The sequence below is a fragment of the Protopterus annectens genome, chromosome 1.part1 (assembly GCF_019279795.1).
Source record: "Protopterus annectens isolate FY-2018-M chromosome 1.part1, PAN1.0, whole genome shotgun sequence".
Taxonomy (NCBI): Eukaryota; Metazoa; Chordata; order Ceratodontiformes; family Protopteridae; genus Protopterus; species Protopterus annectens.
The window spans coordinates 1,038,090,897-1,038,108,940 of NC_056726.1; the positions used below are offsets into that span (position 1 = coordinate 1,038,090,897).

The window sequence follows — 18,044 nt, forward strand, 5'->3', positions numbered from 1 at the left end:
ATATATATATATATAAAATATATATATATATATATATATATATACACACACACACACACACACACACACACACACACACACACACACACACACACACACACACACACACACACACACAAACAGAATTCTACCACACAAGGTTATTTATTTTTGCTTCAGAAAAAGGGATAAGTAAGATATGTGTCCTCTTCAAATTATAATATACCGGTCATGCAGTGTGGTTTTCTGTGTACTACTGAGCTTCAAAAATCACATGTGATAAGAGGATATTCAGAGCATTGTGTGAAGGGGTATAATAGGAACATACCTCCAAATATAGGAACATACCTCCAAATATAGGAACATCATGTACAGGCGTAACTCTGGACTAAAAATATGGACATTCTTCCCAAATAGGGATGGTTGAGAGGTTTGTCAATGTAAAAGATGCCATGTCACTTTGAATGAATGAATGAATAAATAAATAAATAATGTGTGTGTGTGTGTACATAGACTAAGATAGCTGAAATATACGTCACTGACATCTGTAACCATAACAGGTAGGTAGGTTTATATGTAAATACTAGGCTATCAGTCTCCAGACTATTACAAACCTAACAAATAACTAGCAGTTAGAATCAAACCTTGAATTTTATATATAGCTGGGTAAGACCGTAACCATCATGCTAACTCCCCACCAGGCAACATGCCTTCCACTTTGAGAGTAGGCATTATCATTCATAATGATTTGTCTGTGGATGCCACAGCAGCGGACCAGAAAGAGGAACACTTTTATATTTTGCACAAAGAGAGGGCTACAGTTTAATAGATCCCTCACAGCAAAAGGTGTGGTATCTTTGTACTGGCGTGAGTTATGATTTAATGATTTTTTGAAACATTTACGTCATTGTTAACATCAGTTTAGGCACAGCAATGCTAAATCTGAAGTTAAAAAAAAATCCTAGCTGTCTGCTTAGCAGATAGTCCAGCCTGCATGCATGGGCAGTGTGATGGGAAAGCTCCCTTATTAATTATTTATAAGTCCCTCCCTATTACTCCTTCTTTGTAGGTGTGCTCTATGAATATTAATAAGCACCACTGACTGCAAGAAGGGAGGGATGGAGTTGTTTGTATCAGGCAGGAAGTTATGTCACTAAATCAGTTTCCATATGGGGATTGCAGGAAGCTGCTAAATTAGAGGTTATATGTCTCTGATCGCTTGTTGTAGCAATGGTTTGTGTTCCTGAACATTACAGTCTTTGTTGTGTATGAAACAAGATCAGAACAATGAAATTGGAGGTATGTGATACTGAGCATATCATCTTGTAAATGGGGTATATAGTACTAGTGTTCTTTGTATGCTGTTTACATTTAGTGTTTTCATTCAGCTCTTATTCTTGTGGGTCTATGAAGTTCAACAGAATGAGTTTTGAGAAATATGGATAAGCAGAACACATATCCTTGTTGTAGGGGAGCCTGGTATTCTGTGGGTAGACATTGTTTGTGATTCCAGTCCTACATACTTCATAGCAGTAGTTTATGTCACTTACCACAGCAGTCAGCATTGGTGTTTGAAATGAGATCTGAACCATGAAACTGTATGCAGTGTTCACCTGGCACTGCTATCAAGGGAACTGGCATTTTATGTGTCAATATTGCTTCTGACAGCAGCTCTGTATTTTAGCAGTAAGTCTGTAGTTCTGAAAATATCAGTCTGTCTTTTTTTAATGCTGAACCAAAGCATTTGATAATTTTGATTAAGAATGTAGGCACATGTCCTATGGGTGCTACAACATTAGGAGATGCGAGCAAAGTACTGCTTATTATAATAAGAAATTCTGCACTGTTTATGTACACTGTTACAATTATTTATTGTACTTGTCTGTTTAATTGAAATATAGCAGCTTGTGTCTTACTCTCTGCAGAGCTCATGTTGTGTGTGTGTGTGTGTGTGTGTGTGTGTGTGTGTATGTGAGGTGCATATACAATTTGTATGTTACAAAAGAATAAAATCTATCAGCTTGTAATCATTATCTCTATATATCCCATGAACATCGTAGATCGGTGCATATGTTAGTATAATTTTACATTCCACAATCTTTTTACGCTTCCTGTTTGAAATTATAGAATACAATGTTTTAAAATAGATTACTTGTAGCAATGCTAATTCCTTTTTGTCATGTAACACAACTGAATTTTCCATAAAAAGTCATATTAACGTGAAAACTTGCTGTCTTCAACAGTTGTGTAGCAAACAGATTTTACATTTCTGAGAAAAAAAGCAGCATTACATTTAAAAAATTAGGAACACTGAAAAGTAATGTAAAATGCAAAGTATTCTGTTAATAGAATGAATACAGATATGGCTTGATCCACTTTAATGTGGTGATTTAATACTGATTTATATTGTGGGACAATAAGTTTTCATGTTTATACTTCTAAGTTATTTAATGAAAGTTCAGTGATGTTGTTACCATGGCCACTAGAAATATATTTGACCAAAGTACCTTTGTAGTAAGAATGCATGTTCAGTCATTCCTAATAGAGTGTCACCTGGTGAGAAAAAGGACTATTCTGGGACAATTATGGGATATGACAATCTCTGACACCATAGATGGGGCATCTACACTTCTGGAAGGTCTGCTATTTTCAACTATTAGGCACTAAAAATGGCCACACAGTTTTATATAAATAGCAATAAAATAGTAACTTTCATACATTTATTTAGTTTTTATGAACACTGTTGAGGAAGAAAAAAATATTCCATTCTACCAGTCTTAACACTCCCCTTTGGTGCAGAAGGTTGTGGATTCTGTTCCTGTACCAAGTAGTTGGATTAGTTTTCCAATACTGACCCTGCGGTGTTGAATAAGGGGAGTGTGGCATTCCTTAGTACGCCTTCCTTCGAATGAGATGTTAAAGTAGAGCCCCATTTGTTTGAGTTGGTGATAGCGCAGGTGGATGTAAAAGATCCCATGGTACTATTAAGGAGAGTAGAGGAAGGTCTCAGATACCCTGGCCAAATTAAAAGTAGTCAGGATATGAATACTACCTCAGGTCTTCCCCCATGAAAAGAGGCCATTGGCCTAGTGGGACGAACTTTGTCATCAAAGTGGGTAAAGAAAATGCTATCCAAATTCTAATCTGCATCAGAATTAAAAGCTGGGTTCTATTCTTTATTATGATGAAAGTTAGCTGTCATTTTTGGAAAATAGAAAGTTTTTTGTTGTCGTTTAGTAACACCGTAATTGTCTCTTTCTGCAGATATGCGAGTGTGCGCCTTTTTAACAGAAACAAAACTGGTCTTAAAGACTATGCCTCCCTCATTTGAAGGTTTGTTTTTTTAGTAGGTTACGCAAAACATGTTCTTATAACCATAATGTTATAACTGCATTTTTCATAGATCCCATTCACAACATTAATATCTTCTTTTCTGTGAGTGAGAAAAGCAAAACCTGAAGTGTCATTAAATTTCACTGGAAGGGCAGGCCTGTTAAGATGACTAGGAGTGTAATTAAACATCACGGCTCTAATTGCATTTATTGTGAAATATCACCATTCTAAGCATGATATTCCACTTGGGTGGCAAATAAATATGAAACTGTGGCAGTTGAATTTCAGAGTTTCCTGATCATTTTTATTCCCAATTACAGTTTCAACAACTAGAATGTGATGAATTAATTTCATGGTTTCATGGTATTTTATCTCTCACTCACAGTTTTAGCCATCATTGTATGAAGTACTAGTTAGCAAACTGTCATAACAAAATATTGTCACTGACATATCCTTGAAGCCACAATTCCATGAGCACGGTGGAAAACTAATTTTACATTTACCAACCTTTCCTGCACCTGCAAGTTGATGGATTCTTCTTTTGATGTAGCATTGCACCTTCCATTTTTTTTTTTATGAAAGGTTCTGTGTGGCCATGAGTAATTTTCTTCAAAGCTAGTAACAGCCAAGAAATAGCAAGTAAAAAGATATCATCATGCTGTTAGCCATTTTGATGTGCAACACCTTTCTTGTCAACACATTTTCTCATAGGTAGGTTCTAAGTATGGGGTCCAATAGAACATTGGGAAGTATTACTCAGTTTTCCCACAGCACCGTCTGGTTAATTAACTTGAACATAGTTACACAAAAGGCAGCTGGAGACCGAAGGAATCAAACCTTGGAGTATCCTTTGCACTAACTGCCAGACAGAGCTGTGTTTAGCACTGGCATGTAATTGATGATTAGACTGTTACTTGAATTAATGGAAGCAGTAGTTTGTAGAACAGTCCTGTTACTTGAATTAATGGAAGCAGTAGTTTGTAGAACAGTCCTATCTATTTGTGTGCCCAGTGAAGTTACAGTGGTTGAAAAATAAGCACCCCTTCTTGTGTCCTTTGCACAGTGTAGCTGTGCTTATAGAGTAATACTGTTTGTGGTCTTTATTGAAATGCTGGCACTCCAAGGCCAAGTACCAACATACTGAGGGAAAGGAAAGATTGAAACTGCAGGAGAAGAGCATCATTTTTTTACTTCTTTTTTCAGGATGGCTTGCTCTCCTGCACACACCCCCCCCCCATTGTAGGTGGAAGCCCACCCCACATCCTGGGACTTACATATACTAGCTCTGAGATTGCCATACCTTGGAGAAAGGTGAATATTCCAAGGAATGGCCATCTCAGACTTGCTATGTCTTTTCTAGTCATTTAGTCTGTGTGTTACAGGATTCGGTCCAGTGGGTCCCAATATTTCAAATAGTTAGCACTATTTGCTGCTATGTACTTCCTTTATCATAGGTATCTTTTGAAGCACTTTATTATTTTTAATTTTTACATACCATATGCAGTGTATATAGTAACTAGGACACTGCGTTTTTAGGACGGTCAGTCAATGCTGCTGTAAGCAGGCTTCCTGACAGCTGTAGTAATTATCATGGCTCTGGTGAAGTGACCGTCAGAGCTGTACCTAGAGTGTGGGTGAAGGAAATGTATAATAACTTGAAGCAACCTATGCAAGACAACAAAATGCTAAATCATAGCAGCAGATATTGCCATGATTACTCATTTAAAAATGAAAAGGGAATGATGTCAACCTCTGTACGACTTGTGTGTGTGAGATGTATGAGTCATGAAGGTAGGTCTTGCAGAGTTTACAAGATTACATGAAGAGAATGGTGGTTGTTTTGGTAAAATATGTAAAGGTAATCGAAATGTAAATTCCAGAACACTGTCCTTCTCATAGTAAATCTTAGTGGCATCAATTTATTTTATCAGAATAGAAACATTGCATAAGCAACTGAAAGCAAATCTGCAGTGGCTGACAACATGGCTAACTTTATGTATGTGAATCAAAGCACTCTCAGCTTGGGTGGTACCTTTTGGGAATATTCTTTCCTTTCACAAATCACACCTTATAAGTGACAAATTATGTAATGATTATTTCTTTCTTTCATCATTTAGACTAATGACTCATATTTGCACACACCAGACAGTACTCAAAATTCTGAACAAGTTTCTTATGATCTCATGCTGTGTACCACTCGGTAATTTTCCCTTAATTTAAAACTATATTATGTTCATAAAGCATTTATTATAACCAGTGTTGAATGAAACACGATGTTAGACCATCTGTTAATTTCTACCTCTTTTTCTAGTTAAGCAATGTTCTATAATATTGTTTTCTTTATAATGTACAGTGAATAGCTGTGATTTCTTTCAGTGACCTGCAGGACACATGTTTGTAATATGATGTCTGAAGCAATTATCTTAGAACACAATTGTTTTCTGACCTAGCATATATTCTTAATTCTTTATAACATACAGTAAGTAGCTGTGATTTCTTTCAATGATCTGCAGGACATGTTTTTGTAACATGATGTCTGAAGCAATTATCACAGAACACAATTGTTTTCTGGCCTAGCATGCTCAGAAGTAATGTCTAAAATATTTTTCACAATAGACAAATATATTTTCTGGCCTAGCTTGCTTAGTAGTAATGCAGTTCTATTTCCATGCACTTAACACTGGCCAAATGCGTTTAACAAACATACCCTTTTCAAATAACTGCTGAAAACATTGAGGTGGTTCCTTGTGTAAATAAACTAAGATACTGTGCCCACTTTGGTATGTACCTAACCAGGCAAATTCAGCAATTGCAACGTCCACAGAGGTTTCTCACTAAAAGAATACAGGGTATAAGTAAAATGTCCTATGCAGACTGCCTCAAGGCCCTATCCTTGTATTCTTTCTCCTACAGGCTTTTGAGGGGAGATCTATGCCAGGCATACAGGGCATTGTCAGACCCCACTCTGATAGACATCCTGCATATCCACAAAACAAACGGCACCAGAATTACCCGTTCTAAAGACTTAAACCTTACCTGTGATATAATTAGGACCTGCTGGAGAGATAGGTATGTATCCCAGAGATTACACCGTCTGTGGAACAGGCTCCCCATCCATGTGAAGCAGAGTTCCTGCCTAACCCAATTCAAGTGCAACTTGGACAATTGGATGGGAAACCAGAAATTCATCCCTGGTTTGGCACCTATGTCTCTAATGGACACAGGCATCCCTGGTTTGGCACCTATGTCTCTAACGAACACAGGCAACCTGTAAATGGTTAATCTCCCAGACCCATGCTTACATTTATCAAGGGTATCAGAGCTTGTCAGAGATTTGGGATACATGACTAGGCTTAAAAAGGCCCTTGTGTTTGTTAGCTTAGTAAACACTTAATTAACCTATATCTGAAAAGGAATTGTTTGTTGATAGAATTGTTGTATGTGCAATAAAGAAAAAAATCATTCTCAAAGGTAGGATAAAATTGGATGTTTTGCAGAACTAGAAAGGTGTTGATTAATGGCAACCACATTGTGTTTAAACTGGGTACCAGAGAAAAATGTAGTTTTGTAAATGAAAGTTCTTTTAAAGCTTTGGAACTACTTTCAGCTGCAGTATCAAGAACTATTCTTACCCAGAAGAAATAAATTTAGTAGCTGAATTTGTTAAACTGTACAAAGACTGATTTTCAGTCGGGAGTTCAAGTAGTTGGATATCTCATAAAATTTCCCTAAATACCTCTTAACTGGCATAATCCCTGTGCTTTCACCTGTTGGTACAGGGGCCTTTTAAACTGCATTGTTCCTTTTTATTTATCTGTCTTAGCAGATCTGTGGCAGTTTTCAGTTCAGTCACTGATTGTTTTTTTTCTGGAGGGAACCAAACAATGGTAAGGGGTATACAGGTTGTGCTATGAAGTATAAATGTAGAGAAAAGAAGAGGTTAGTGGGAATTGGGGTTAGGGTATGTGAGGGAAGAGAGCCCAAGCATTGGCATGGGTGAATGGCATGAATTGGGGTTAGGGTACGTGAGGGAAGAGAGCCCAAGCATTGGCATGGGTGAATGGCATGAACTGGGGTTAGGGTACGTGAGGGAAGACGGCCCAAGCATTAGCATGGGTGAATGGCATGAATTGGGGTTAGGGTACGTGAGGGAAGAGAGCCCAAGTATTGGCATGGGTGAATGGCATGAATTGGGGTTAGGGTACGTGAGGGAAGAGAGCCCAAGCATTGGCATGGGTGAATGGCATGAATTGGGGTTAGGGTACGTGAGGGAAGAGAGCCCAAGCATTGGCATGGGTGAATGGCATGAATTGGGGTTAGGGTACGTGAGGGAAGAGAGCCCAAGCATTGGCATGGGTGAATGGCATGAATTGGGGTTAGGGTACGTGAGGGAAGAGAGCCCAAGCACTGGCATGGGTGAATGGCATGAATTGGGGTTAGGGTACGTGAGGGAAGAGAGCCCAAGCATTAGCATGGGTGAATGGCATGAATTGGGGTTAGGGTACGTGAGGGAAGAGAGCCCAAGCATTGGCATGGGTGAATGACATGAATTGGGGTTAGGGTACGTGAGGGAAGAGAGCTCAAGCATTGGCATGGGTGAATGTCATGAATTGGGGTTAGGGTATGTGAGGGAAGAGAGCCCAAGCATTAGCATGGGTGAATGGCATGAATTGGGGTTAGGGTACGTGAGGGAAGAGAGCCCAAGCATTAGCATGGGTGAATGGCATGAATTGGGGTTAGGGTACGTGAGGGAAGAGAGCCCAAGCATTGGCATGGGTGAATGACATGAATTGGGGTTAGGGTACGTGAGGGAAGAGAGCCCAAGCATTGGCATGGGTGAATGGCATGAACTGGGGTTAGGGTACGTGAGGGAAGAGAGCCCAAGCATTGGCATGGGTTGAAAACTTGTCAAAGAGACAGAAAAAAACAATCAGTAGAATTGCTCCCAATAGTAACACTCACTCTATTTTACCACCCAAGACTCGCCCTCTAACTGTCCTACCCTTTATCCCCTATATCTATCACATTACATCTCTACAACCATCCCAGTACCCCCTAACATTTTCTAATCCTAATTTACAGCAAAGAAAAAAAAAACATATTAAATAAGATGCCCCTGACTTGGATTATTTTGTTATTCCGCCTAACTCTACTAGCCTTCATCAGCAATTATCAAATCCACCTTCTTCAACATCTAGGGCTTCAACTAATCCTTACAAAAATATCAATATCTAACCTGCCTGTCTCTACAAAGAAACCACATCTGATTTATTTATCTATAAATGTCTTGAAAGTAAGTGTCCAAATTTACAGTCTGGTACCAAACCAAGACTAAAATATTAACTGACCACACTCTTCCCTCTGTAAAATAACAATTCAAAAAATTAGCAGAGATATTCATCCCAACCCAGGTCCCAGTGTTCATAAAAACATTACTTCCAACCCGAAAGAACCAGTCGCCTAATACCTCTAAACCAAAATCAGAACCTGTATGTGCAATAAAATCCTTGGCATACATGTCTGCCTTGCCACATACAATCCTGATATAGTCATAGCTACCAAAACTTGGTTAAAAATGAAATAAAAGGATAATGAGACCCCCCCCCCCAGGATGTAATATACTCTGGTATGACAGACAAAACAAGCCTGGAGGTGGTGTAGCAATCATCTGTGAAACTTCTATAACCATCTTCTTCTTCCCACAGGAAATACTCAAACTTAACAATGCTGAATGTCTAATAACACTCCTAAAATTCAACAATAGGAAAACTGCATGTTTAACAGTCATTTATATACCAACAGGGAATAACATTCATTCTGCAGAAAACATCCTGAATGGGATGTCCCAACAAATCAATCATGAAACTATAATACATGGAGGCTTATATATAGACTGACAACTTGTAAATTCCACTACTTCATTAAATTCATAAACTTGTACAACTTCAAGCAATTAACACACCTACCAGAATCAATAATTCTTTAGGGAGACACTCAACATTAAACTGGAACCTTACAAAGAAAGCAGACAAACTGACAAAAGTAGGCTGCCTCTTGGATAGCATAAGTGACCACATACCAACATATGCCATTAAAACTCACCAGAACCTAGGTACGCATATTATCTATAATCAAATATGAAATACAACTAATTTCAGCAAAGATATTTTCAATGAAACACTAAAACAATATAACTGGAATGTACTTGGAACAATGCCACTAGATAATGCTGTAGAACAGTTTAATAACTTACTCTTACAGACCTTAAATAATCTGGCACCAGTACTTAATAAAAGAGCAAAGTCTAACCATGCACCATGGCTAACAAAAGAAACAAACAAAAAAGAAAAAGCTCATGATAAAAAGTTATAAAGTCTGGAAAAAACTGGTATGAAAATAGAACTCAAAATGCATTCCAGCAGTTTAAATATTTTAGAACTCTCGCAAAACTCGATATCAAGCAGGACAGTCAGATGTATTTTGCCAACCTACAAGATAAAAATGAAAGCCCAAAGCATCTGTGGTCATCATTAAATAAAGTACTGTACCCTGGCAAGACCACCACTTCCTCTCCAAAAACAGATAATATGACAGACTCTATCCACTCGCAGTTTGATTCCTATTTTATGCAATCAATATTATCTCTGTCTGCCTCCCTCTGTCTACTCTTGTCCAACCAAAACCACTCGCAGCTCTCCAGTTTCAGTCCAGTACCCATGTCACTCATAATGACGTTGCTCCGTAAAACTAAAACTACCTCCATAGCTGTAGGCTGACTACCATCAGATTACCTAAAAATGTCTGCAGAAGTAATGGCCTTCTCTGTGTCCATACTACTTAATAGGTCCATAGCAGAAAGATACGTCTCATCACTGTGGAAAAAAATCCTACATCATACTACTGCACAAAGGCAGTTCATCTAAGGAGTTTATTAGACAATAGTGATTCTCTCCCACTTCTCCAAAATATTAGAAAAATGCATCCATATGCAGCTAATGCTATACCTAACCTCAAATAACCTGCTTTCAGAAACACAACATGGCTTTAGGCCCCAGCACAGCACCAGTATTATAGGTTAATAGGTTGGTACTAGGCTATCAGCCCTAGGGCCTGTACAAGCCTAGCCATAACAATTCCCTGGCTATTTCTTCCCACAATATTTACTTCCCTGGACCCCTGTCTAGCAGGGCGACTGATGTGATCCCCGGGGTGAATTTCCTATCTCCGATCCAATTGTCAAGGATCCCTTTGGAGAGGGCCAAAGAGGCACTCTGCTTGACATGTATGGACAGTCTATTCCAGAGTCTGGGGAGTCTCTGGGTCAGGAACCTATCCCTCCAGCATGATTTGTTCATTGTAATGATAAGATTTAGATCCCTGAAGAGTGTGGCTCTGAGGGATTGGGATTTCTTTAAGTGTAGCATGTCCAACAGCTCTGGGTTTGACAGGGCCTTGTATGTTATGCAGAGATCGCGTCTGAGTAGACGATAAGCGACAGAGTATAGCTGGAGTTTTTGTAGTGAGGTATTTTTGCGGCCTTTCCAGTTGTTGCAGATGTCTTGAGAGGTACATACCAAACGGGGCATTGTTTTCTATAATGGGTCTAATGAGGGATGAGTAGAGAGGGACAATGACCTCCTTTTTCCTGGATTAAAAGCCCTTGGTGATAAGGTGTGCCACATAGAAGGATTTCCTGACTGTTGTGGCGATGTGGTTATCGAAGGTAAGATCACTGTCCACCTGTGTCCCTAAGTCTCTTATCACACTTTTGGTGTTTAGTGTACTGCCACCTATGTGATAATTCATGGGTACATGTTTTTTCCCAAAGGGGATAACTATACATTTCTTGGCATTGAGCTTGAGCCCATGGCTTTGGCACCAAGCATCTGTTTCTGTAAGGCCCTTTTGTAGAATATCCACATCATTTGGGGATTCAATAATGGCTCCCAGTTTGCAGTCATCTGTGAACCTTGTTAGCCAGAGTCCCTTAGTGTTGGCCTGTACTTCAGAGAAGTACATGCCAAACAAGAGCGATTCCTGGACTGAACCCTGAGGTACTCCACTTGTCACTTGTCTGGAGCTGGATTTAGAGTTGGCTACTTTTACAGTGTGAGTTCTGTCAGTAAGCCAGTTGGCAGCCCATCGAGTGACGTAGGGATTAATGCCCAACTTAGTAAGTTTATCTATGATCCCAGAGTGGGGGATGGTGTTGAAGGCTTTGAAGGACTTCAATATGCAGATGACTCAACATTAATATGCGCAGCCTCAACAATAAATAAGCTCCAAGGCATTGCAAAAAGGTCTTTCTCCTCAGTAGAAAGCTGGCTTAGAGAATCAAACCTCCTACACAACCTCAAGAAAACTAAGTTAATGCTTTTTACCACAAAAAGTTGCCTTTAATGTTTTGAAACTGTAACTCATAGTAAACTTCTAGGCATTATGATAAATGACTGTCTCAAATATTACCAGCATATACTGCACACCACTAAATCTACACACCAGAAACTAGGCTCCCTTTATATGATCAAGGGATTCCTTACAGATATTGCAAGAAAAACTCTAACCACCACATTCTTGCTGCCAACTCTCTTACATGTTGCTCCTGTCCTAACAAACTTAAATAATACTCCTCAGAGAAAGAAACTTGCCTCCTGCTACAGTAAAATGGCTAAATTTGCCATCAGTCTCTATTATAAAACCCACCATTGTCATAGCTCAAAGCAATTAAACTGGCTTAAACTGCACAACTACCTAACATAGTCACAACTAACTACAACACACAAAATCATTCATCATCCAGAAAAATAACCTGCACTACAAATCTTATTACTGGCCTACCGTCCCGCAAGGGACCTTCATTCTAGTAACAAATTCTTAAACTCAATTGTTTTAAACCTGCTTAAACATCGTAAACAGTCCTGGTCCTGCATATGCTCATCACAAGGTTAAGACTTTGTGCTCACCATACAGTGCTCTCCAAATACTCTCCTTAACAGAATATTCTTGACCTCTCACTGAAATGACAAAACAGTAGCAGTTGCCACAACCTCGGCTGAGCTCATTTTAAACTAGCGAAAACATGGTGCTAACAACTTTCTATCAGATGGGTCCCAGAGTACAAGGGTGCAAGGGGCCCCTCTCCAACAAAAGATGGCTAAGAAACAGTGCTCAGCAATACAAACGGATCCAGACAAAACAATGTTTTTACATAAACACTGCCTGTACAATCCAGTAAGTTGCATGTGAGCTTTCTCTTTACTAACTTCCTCCTCTGTAAATCTTAGAATGTAAAAATGTAAGTACTGGTGTGTGTATAAATGTAAACAGAAATATAACTACTCTGTGTTTAACTGGAACTAGGTATATTGCAATGTAAGCAAATGGAGCTTTTCTCCCCGGGACTCTTCTGAAAATGGGTATTACCCAATCAGACTTTCACAGTAAATAAAGATAAATAAAATTTTCTGATCTTCAGAAAGAAACTTAATGTGCTATTCTTCCCCTTCTTGGAACATTTTTGTTAAATTCTACAGTTTTGTTTGCATTGTAATTGAAACAGAACCATTTCTGGTGTTGTAAAAGGTTATGAACTTAGTGTCTTATCAGCTTATGGTACAACACTTCCTGATGTCTGTGATCTGTGTCCACCAGGTCTAGTATCCTTACAATATTTCCTTACTGAATGATGGTTTTCTTTCCTACACTGTTAGCATTATTATCTTTTTGATGTGCTGTCCCCTGCTTAATGGTATTTGTTGTAGATGTAACAACATCAGTGAAGTAAGAAACTCTGTTCTTGGTTTGTATCCATGGGATAGCCATACTAGCTGTAAATGAGTATTGTAGAATTCCAGATGTCAGAGGTGGCAGTCTTTCTTGATATCCAAAGTACATTTGACCATTGGCTTGCGCTCATTTTGGGTTTCTGATGATGTAATAGAATTTTCATTCCATGGCAGATCTATGACATCACAACTTCTTAAACTTTACATCACTCTCTAAAGTAACAGTGTACAATATCTACAGATTCCATGCCTAGCAAAACTTGTATTGTAAATGAAATGTTTGTCTGCCATCTCTCTCAGCCTCCATATCTCATAGTATTTTATTAAACATAAAAGTCAAGACATACTGGGTATTGTATGTTTTGGAGTTGCAGCAAATCTAATGCAGCTTTTGCCCAGGGATAGTCTAGCAAGGAACAGATTTCAGATTTTTGCAGCACATTACACATGGAAACAGGACCCGATTGATTACGCTTCAGTTTGAATGGACATCCAAGGCTAAAATATGATGTCTCTTGTTTGCTTTTACTTTTCTTTTGCAAAACGTGCCTCAGATATCCTGACCAGTGTCTGCTTTCTTAGAAATGGAAATATTGCTGTTTGGTTATATCCAAATCCAAATCCATCACTGAAGGTAAAATATGGATTTACAATTAAAATGAGTTTTATCCTTTTAGGATTGCAGCTGTTAACTGAAACTAATACAGAGATGCAACATTTTTTTTTTCTTTTTGAATTTGCTCTGTCTCCCTTCCAAAACTAGGAAATAAATGGCTGCTATTGGCACTTTTCAATTATTTAGCATGTTTTCATCAGTCTGTTTTATGTATGTTTGCTTAGGGTATCAGACATAAGTACCTGCTATCCAGGTTTATAAGTTACAGGAATGTCAAATTCTTAGGGGCTCAGCAGCATTCTCTATAATGATACATGATGAAGTAGATGTTGAAAGATGTTCTGAAGTGACTTACAATTGGATTTTACCAGTATATTTTGACCATAAATGCATATATAGTCATAACATTTTCCAAAACCATATACAGTCCCAACAGTTCTTTGCCTATTGTGTTTGTGGATCTGTTAATAACAAAGATTCATATGGTATGAGGATTCTGCCCACCTGGCTGGCCTGACTGTTATTTACTTGTACAGCTATTGCCCTGTTAACCTAATAAGTGAATGTAGGAGATTCTCTGAACAACTTCAAGAGTCCAAAGCTGATTTCTTGTATGATTTCCCAATGTTATTCAAAATTGTTTCTGATCAAGTTTTGTTATGACTCTAACACTTTGGATAAATCCGGTAGGGCCTTTGCTAAATGTAGTATGAATTCGGACAGATGCTGAATCATACTCCAAAAAGTTCCTTTAAGTTAGATGAGAGAGCTTGCCAAAGCATGTGGGCTAGGACAGAGAAACTGTTTGTTAACATTGGTTTTCATTTACTTGTGTTTTGTTAGAAAAATGCACAAGTCTAGAAATTCAGCCATATTAAAGCAGGCCTTCACAGTGTGCATACAGTTTCATTTAAAGCATTTCAATCAGTAAAAATAACCTTCAGTCAAGAAAAATGATAAGAACGGAATGTACAGTACATTTGGGTAGAAACATATTTTTGTATGGCACAAGGCATGGGAACCAAGGTTAAAGAGGCATGTAGCATTTAAAGGGTATTAGGAAATGGTTGTTTGGACTTGTATGCACAAAGGTTTGTTTGGACTGATATTCAGAAAGTCACTGTAGTACAGACACTTGGGTATGAGTACAGACGTCCGGACAAATATCCAGCATTCCAGAATGTTAATGATATTACTTAGCAGGATAGTGCAGAAGCCATAGACATTTTTACTAGAATATGAATGCAGAACCTACAGACTATTTCAGTTTCACTGTTATTTGAGGCAGTATTCAAATAGTTTCCTCCGCTGTACATAATTTAGCATTCTTAACCAAAGTACAATGTATGCAGACTTTTATTCTGAAAGGTACAAGAAAATTTGGCACATAAAGGAGAGAGACTGGCATCTGTTCAGCACAGTTCTGGATAATTAACAGATAAAGACAGTCATTCCAGTTTATTCCAGTTATTTCCAGTATTCTACTGTTTTGTCAGTTCTTACAATGGTGAGCCACCATCAATAGGGACAATTTTTGCAGTTAAGTCCCAAAACACCATAGCAACCTTATCAGCAGTCAGGCTGTGTATTTTACAGAGCAGCAGTGTTTATTTCAAACATTACTTCAGAACATTTACAGTAAAGTCTCAAAGAAATTCAGACTCTCCAAGATACCAGCGTAAAAGACATTATCCAGTTAACAGCAGTGTTTAAGAAAACTTCACCATCTCCAAAGCAGGCGACAATCTCTCAAGTTCCCAGTGTGGTGTCACAGATCCAAGAAAATTCCTTGGAATACAGAGGTTATAACTGCTGTGAGACAGCAGGCCACCCTCTTAAAGCAAGTTCAACTATTCCAAATGTGAGCATTAATTTTTGTTAGGGTACATTTTCTAACTAAGTCAGACAGTAAATCTCAGACAGGTTTAAATACATCAATAAATATAAATTGTATAAATATGTCAAGTACTTCTACAATAAAGGCACCAGTAAATGTGTGGTTTAAAGTTAAAAATTAGGTAAAGTTGTCTAAAAAAAACTCTGTTGCAGAAATACTCATTTCATTGTTATTAGTTCAGGAATGTTAAATCTTTCTAGATGCAAAAAACACAGAAACAGACTGTAACACTTTGTCAGGATTCGCAGAATGAGTCGGCTTCTGTCAGTATGGTTTCTGATTAAATAACAAATTGTTATACACAGTTTTCAAAAACTGGTATAAATGCTACAGCACATGTAATTCAAAATATAGAGTTAAGCTGCAGTATCGCAGATACAGATGTAAACTCAGTCGGTGTATTTCAAATACAAATGTTCAGAATATAATAAATTCTAGTTTGATGTTTTCAGAAGCCAGTGCAAATATTGCACGGGGGGGGGGGGGGTGGTAAAACAGATTAGAGTGCAGATTTTGCTCAGTTGGATAAAGTAAACACCAGCAGAAATGATATACAGACCAGAGGAAAGCAAAGAAGAAATGCATACCTTGCCTCAAGCCAATGATATTCATAGGTTCATAGAAGGTTACTAGGCTAATGGCCTTAGGGCCTTCACAAGCCTAGCCATGTGAAAACCCATGTACCCTATATTACCATAGTTAGTCATTGTTAGAGTGGTTCTGTGATCAGCAGCGACTGCCTCAGGGTAAAACAAAGAAGAAATACATACCATAGCTTAAGTCAGTGTTGTTGCTAGTTCTATAAAAAATAATGTTCATCTTATCTATAAAGAGTGTATCTGTACAGCACCAAACCAGATTATTTATCTGTCATTGTTTAATGTTGACAGAGATTACAATATTTCATTGTTTACAGCAAATAAATTATAGAATAATGTACTGATTGATACAAACACATAAATTTCAGTTACAAATAGACATCTGCTAGAGGACACATAATCGGCTATGTAAGGATTTGAAGGGTCAAGGGTTACAGCAGTAAGCAGTTTTGAGTATAACCATTCTGCACTGGGTTTGGACATGTCATCAGAGTTATATTTTGTTTTAGACTTCAGTAACAAGATTTTATGGAAAAATAAAAATGCTACAGAATGTACAGTAGTGCATACAGATAGTATAGATGCAAATGCCTTGAAACCCAACTTTTCACTGGACAGCTCTCTGTGGAGCCCTCAGAAGCTTCTCTGTTGCCCTAAAAGAAACATAGTTGTGCATGGAGCAGTGTTACCACACCTATCATCCACAACCCTCAATTTAACAACCCTTGGTAGTTGCAGCACAAAAAACTGGTCAGTGTAGTACACTCCTTTCTCTAATAGTTCATACAGTAAAAACCTGCTGTAATATACAAACAGTTTCCCATCATTTCTGTGGCCAGCCTGATTGACATGGGAATACTGAGGCAATGTAGTAATTGCCTCATGTATACTGACAACCATGTACTCCTACAGTAAACAAATACCCTACGTGAGAGAGATAAGTACACAATGAAATTAGAATCACTTATCTCTCATGTTACAGCAGACCAGATACCAGCTTGTCATTACACACTCTTCACCTCTCACACAAACTAAAGACACAACACATAGACTCCCATAAGTGGAGGTACTCACTAGAATGCTACCAAAAGTTCAGAGACTTCACAAATGTAAAGTGCAACCACTGTTGTGCAGATAGGAACCACTACACATAATAACACATGCAAAGGTGTCTCAACAAATAAGCCCCTAAGGCAAAATACCTCTAAACCAAATGTCTTGGTCAAGGCTGACTCTATAGTGAGACACAAAGATGTTCCCCTCACCAGGCTGGACAAGGGGAAGGTCACAGTAAGCTGCCTGCCAGGTGCCGGGATCCATCAGCTCATGCAGGCACTCAGGTCACTCAACAACAAATACTGTTATTAGTCTGTCATAATTCATGTTGGGGTGAATGACTTCAGATGTACTGCTCTGGATTATATGAAGAGAGACATGACTGAACTCATACTGTGTCCCAGGCAGGTATGACCCTAGCCCTAAGCAACATTCTGCCTTCTCCCAGGATGATGCCACAGTACAAACAAAAAATAATTGACTTCAGAAATTGGATTTGCTTCTGGTGTCAGTCCTGGAGATCCAGTATCTCTCAGCCTGGGATGACATGGTCAACTGGTCACACTGCTTAGCCAGACATGGTCCACACCTGTCTCCTCTAAGCTTTCAGATACTGGCAAAGGAGCTTGCCTCCTCATAGAGCCTTTTTTAGGCAATGTCAAAACAACAAAATTTCCAACATACAAAAATCCAATCTAAGACAAACTCAAGGTTCTGCTGATTAATGCTAGAAGTCTAAACATGAAGCTGCTCTCCCTGGAAGCACTCCTAACCTTGGA

General features: G+C 38.5%; 1 protein-coding gene across 2 annotated transcripts in view; it reads left to right on the top strand.

The window, feature by feature from the left end:
* Positions 1-1,129: 1,129 nt before the first annotated feature.
* Positions 1,130-18,044, top strand: part of LOC122808829 (zinc finger protein 300-like) — a 422,300-nt gene continuing 405,385 nt past the window's right edge. Inside the window, exon 1 of one of the 2 annotated variants that reach the window (XM_044079919.1) lies at positions 1,130-1,278. In XM_044079919.1, the coding sequence (XP_043935854.1) occupies positions 1,267-1,278 (12 nt within the window). In that variant the 5' untranslated portion in view covers positions 1,130-1,266. The remainder of the gene's footprint in view (positions 1,279-18,044) is intronic. The other variant, XM_044079911.1, reaches the window with a different exon arrangement.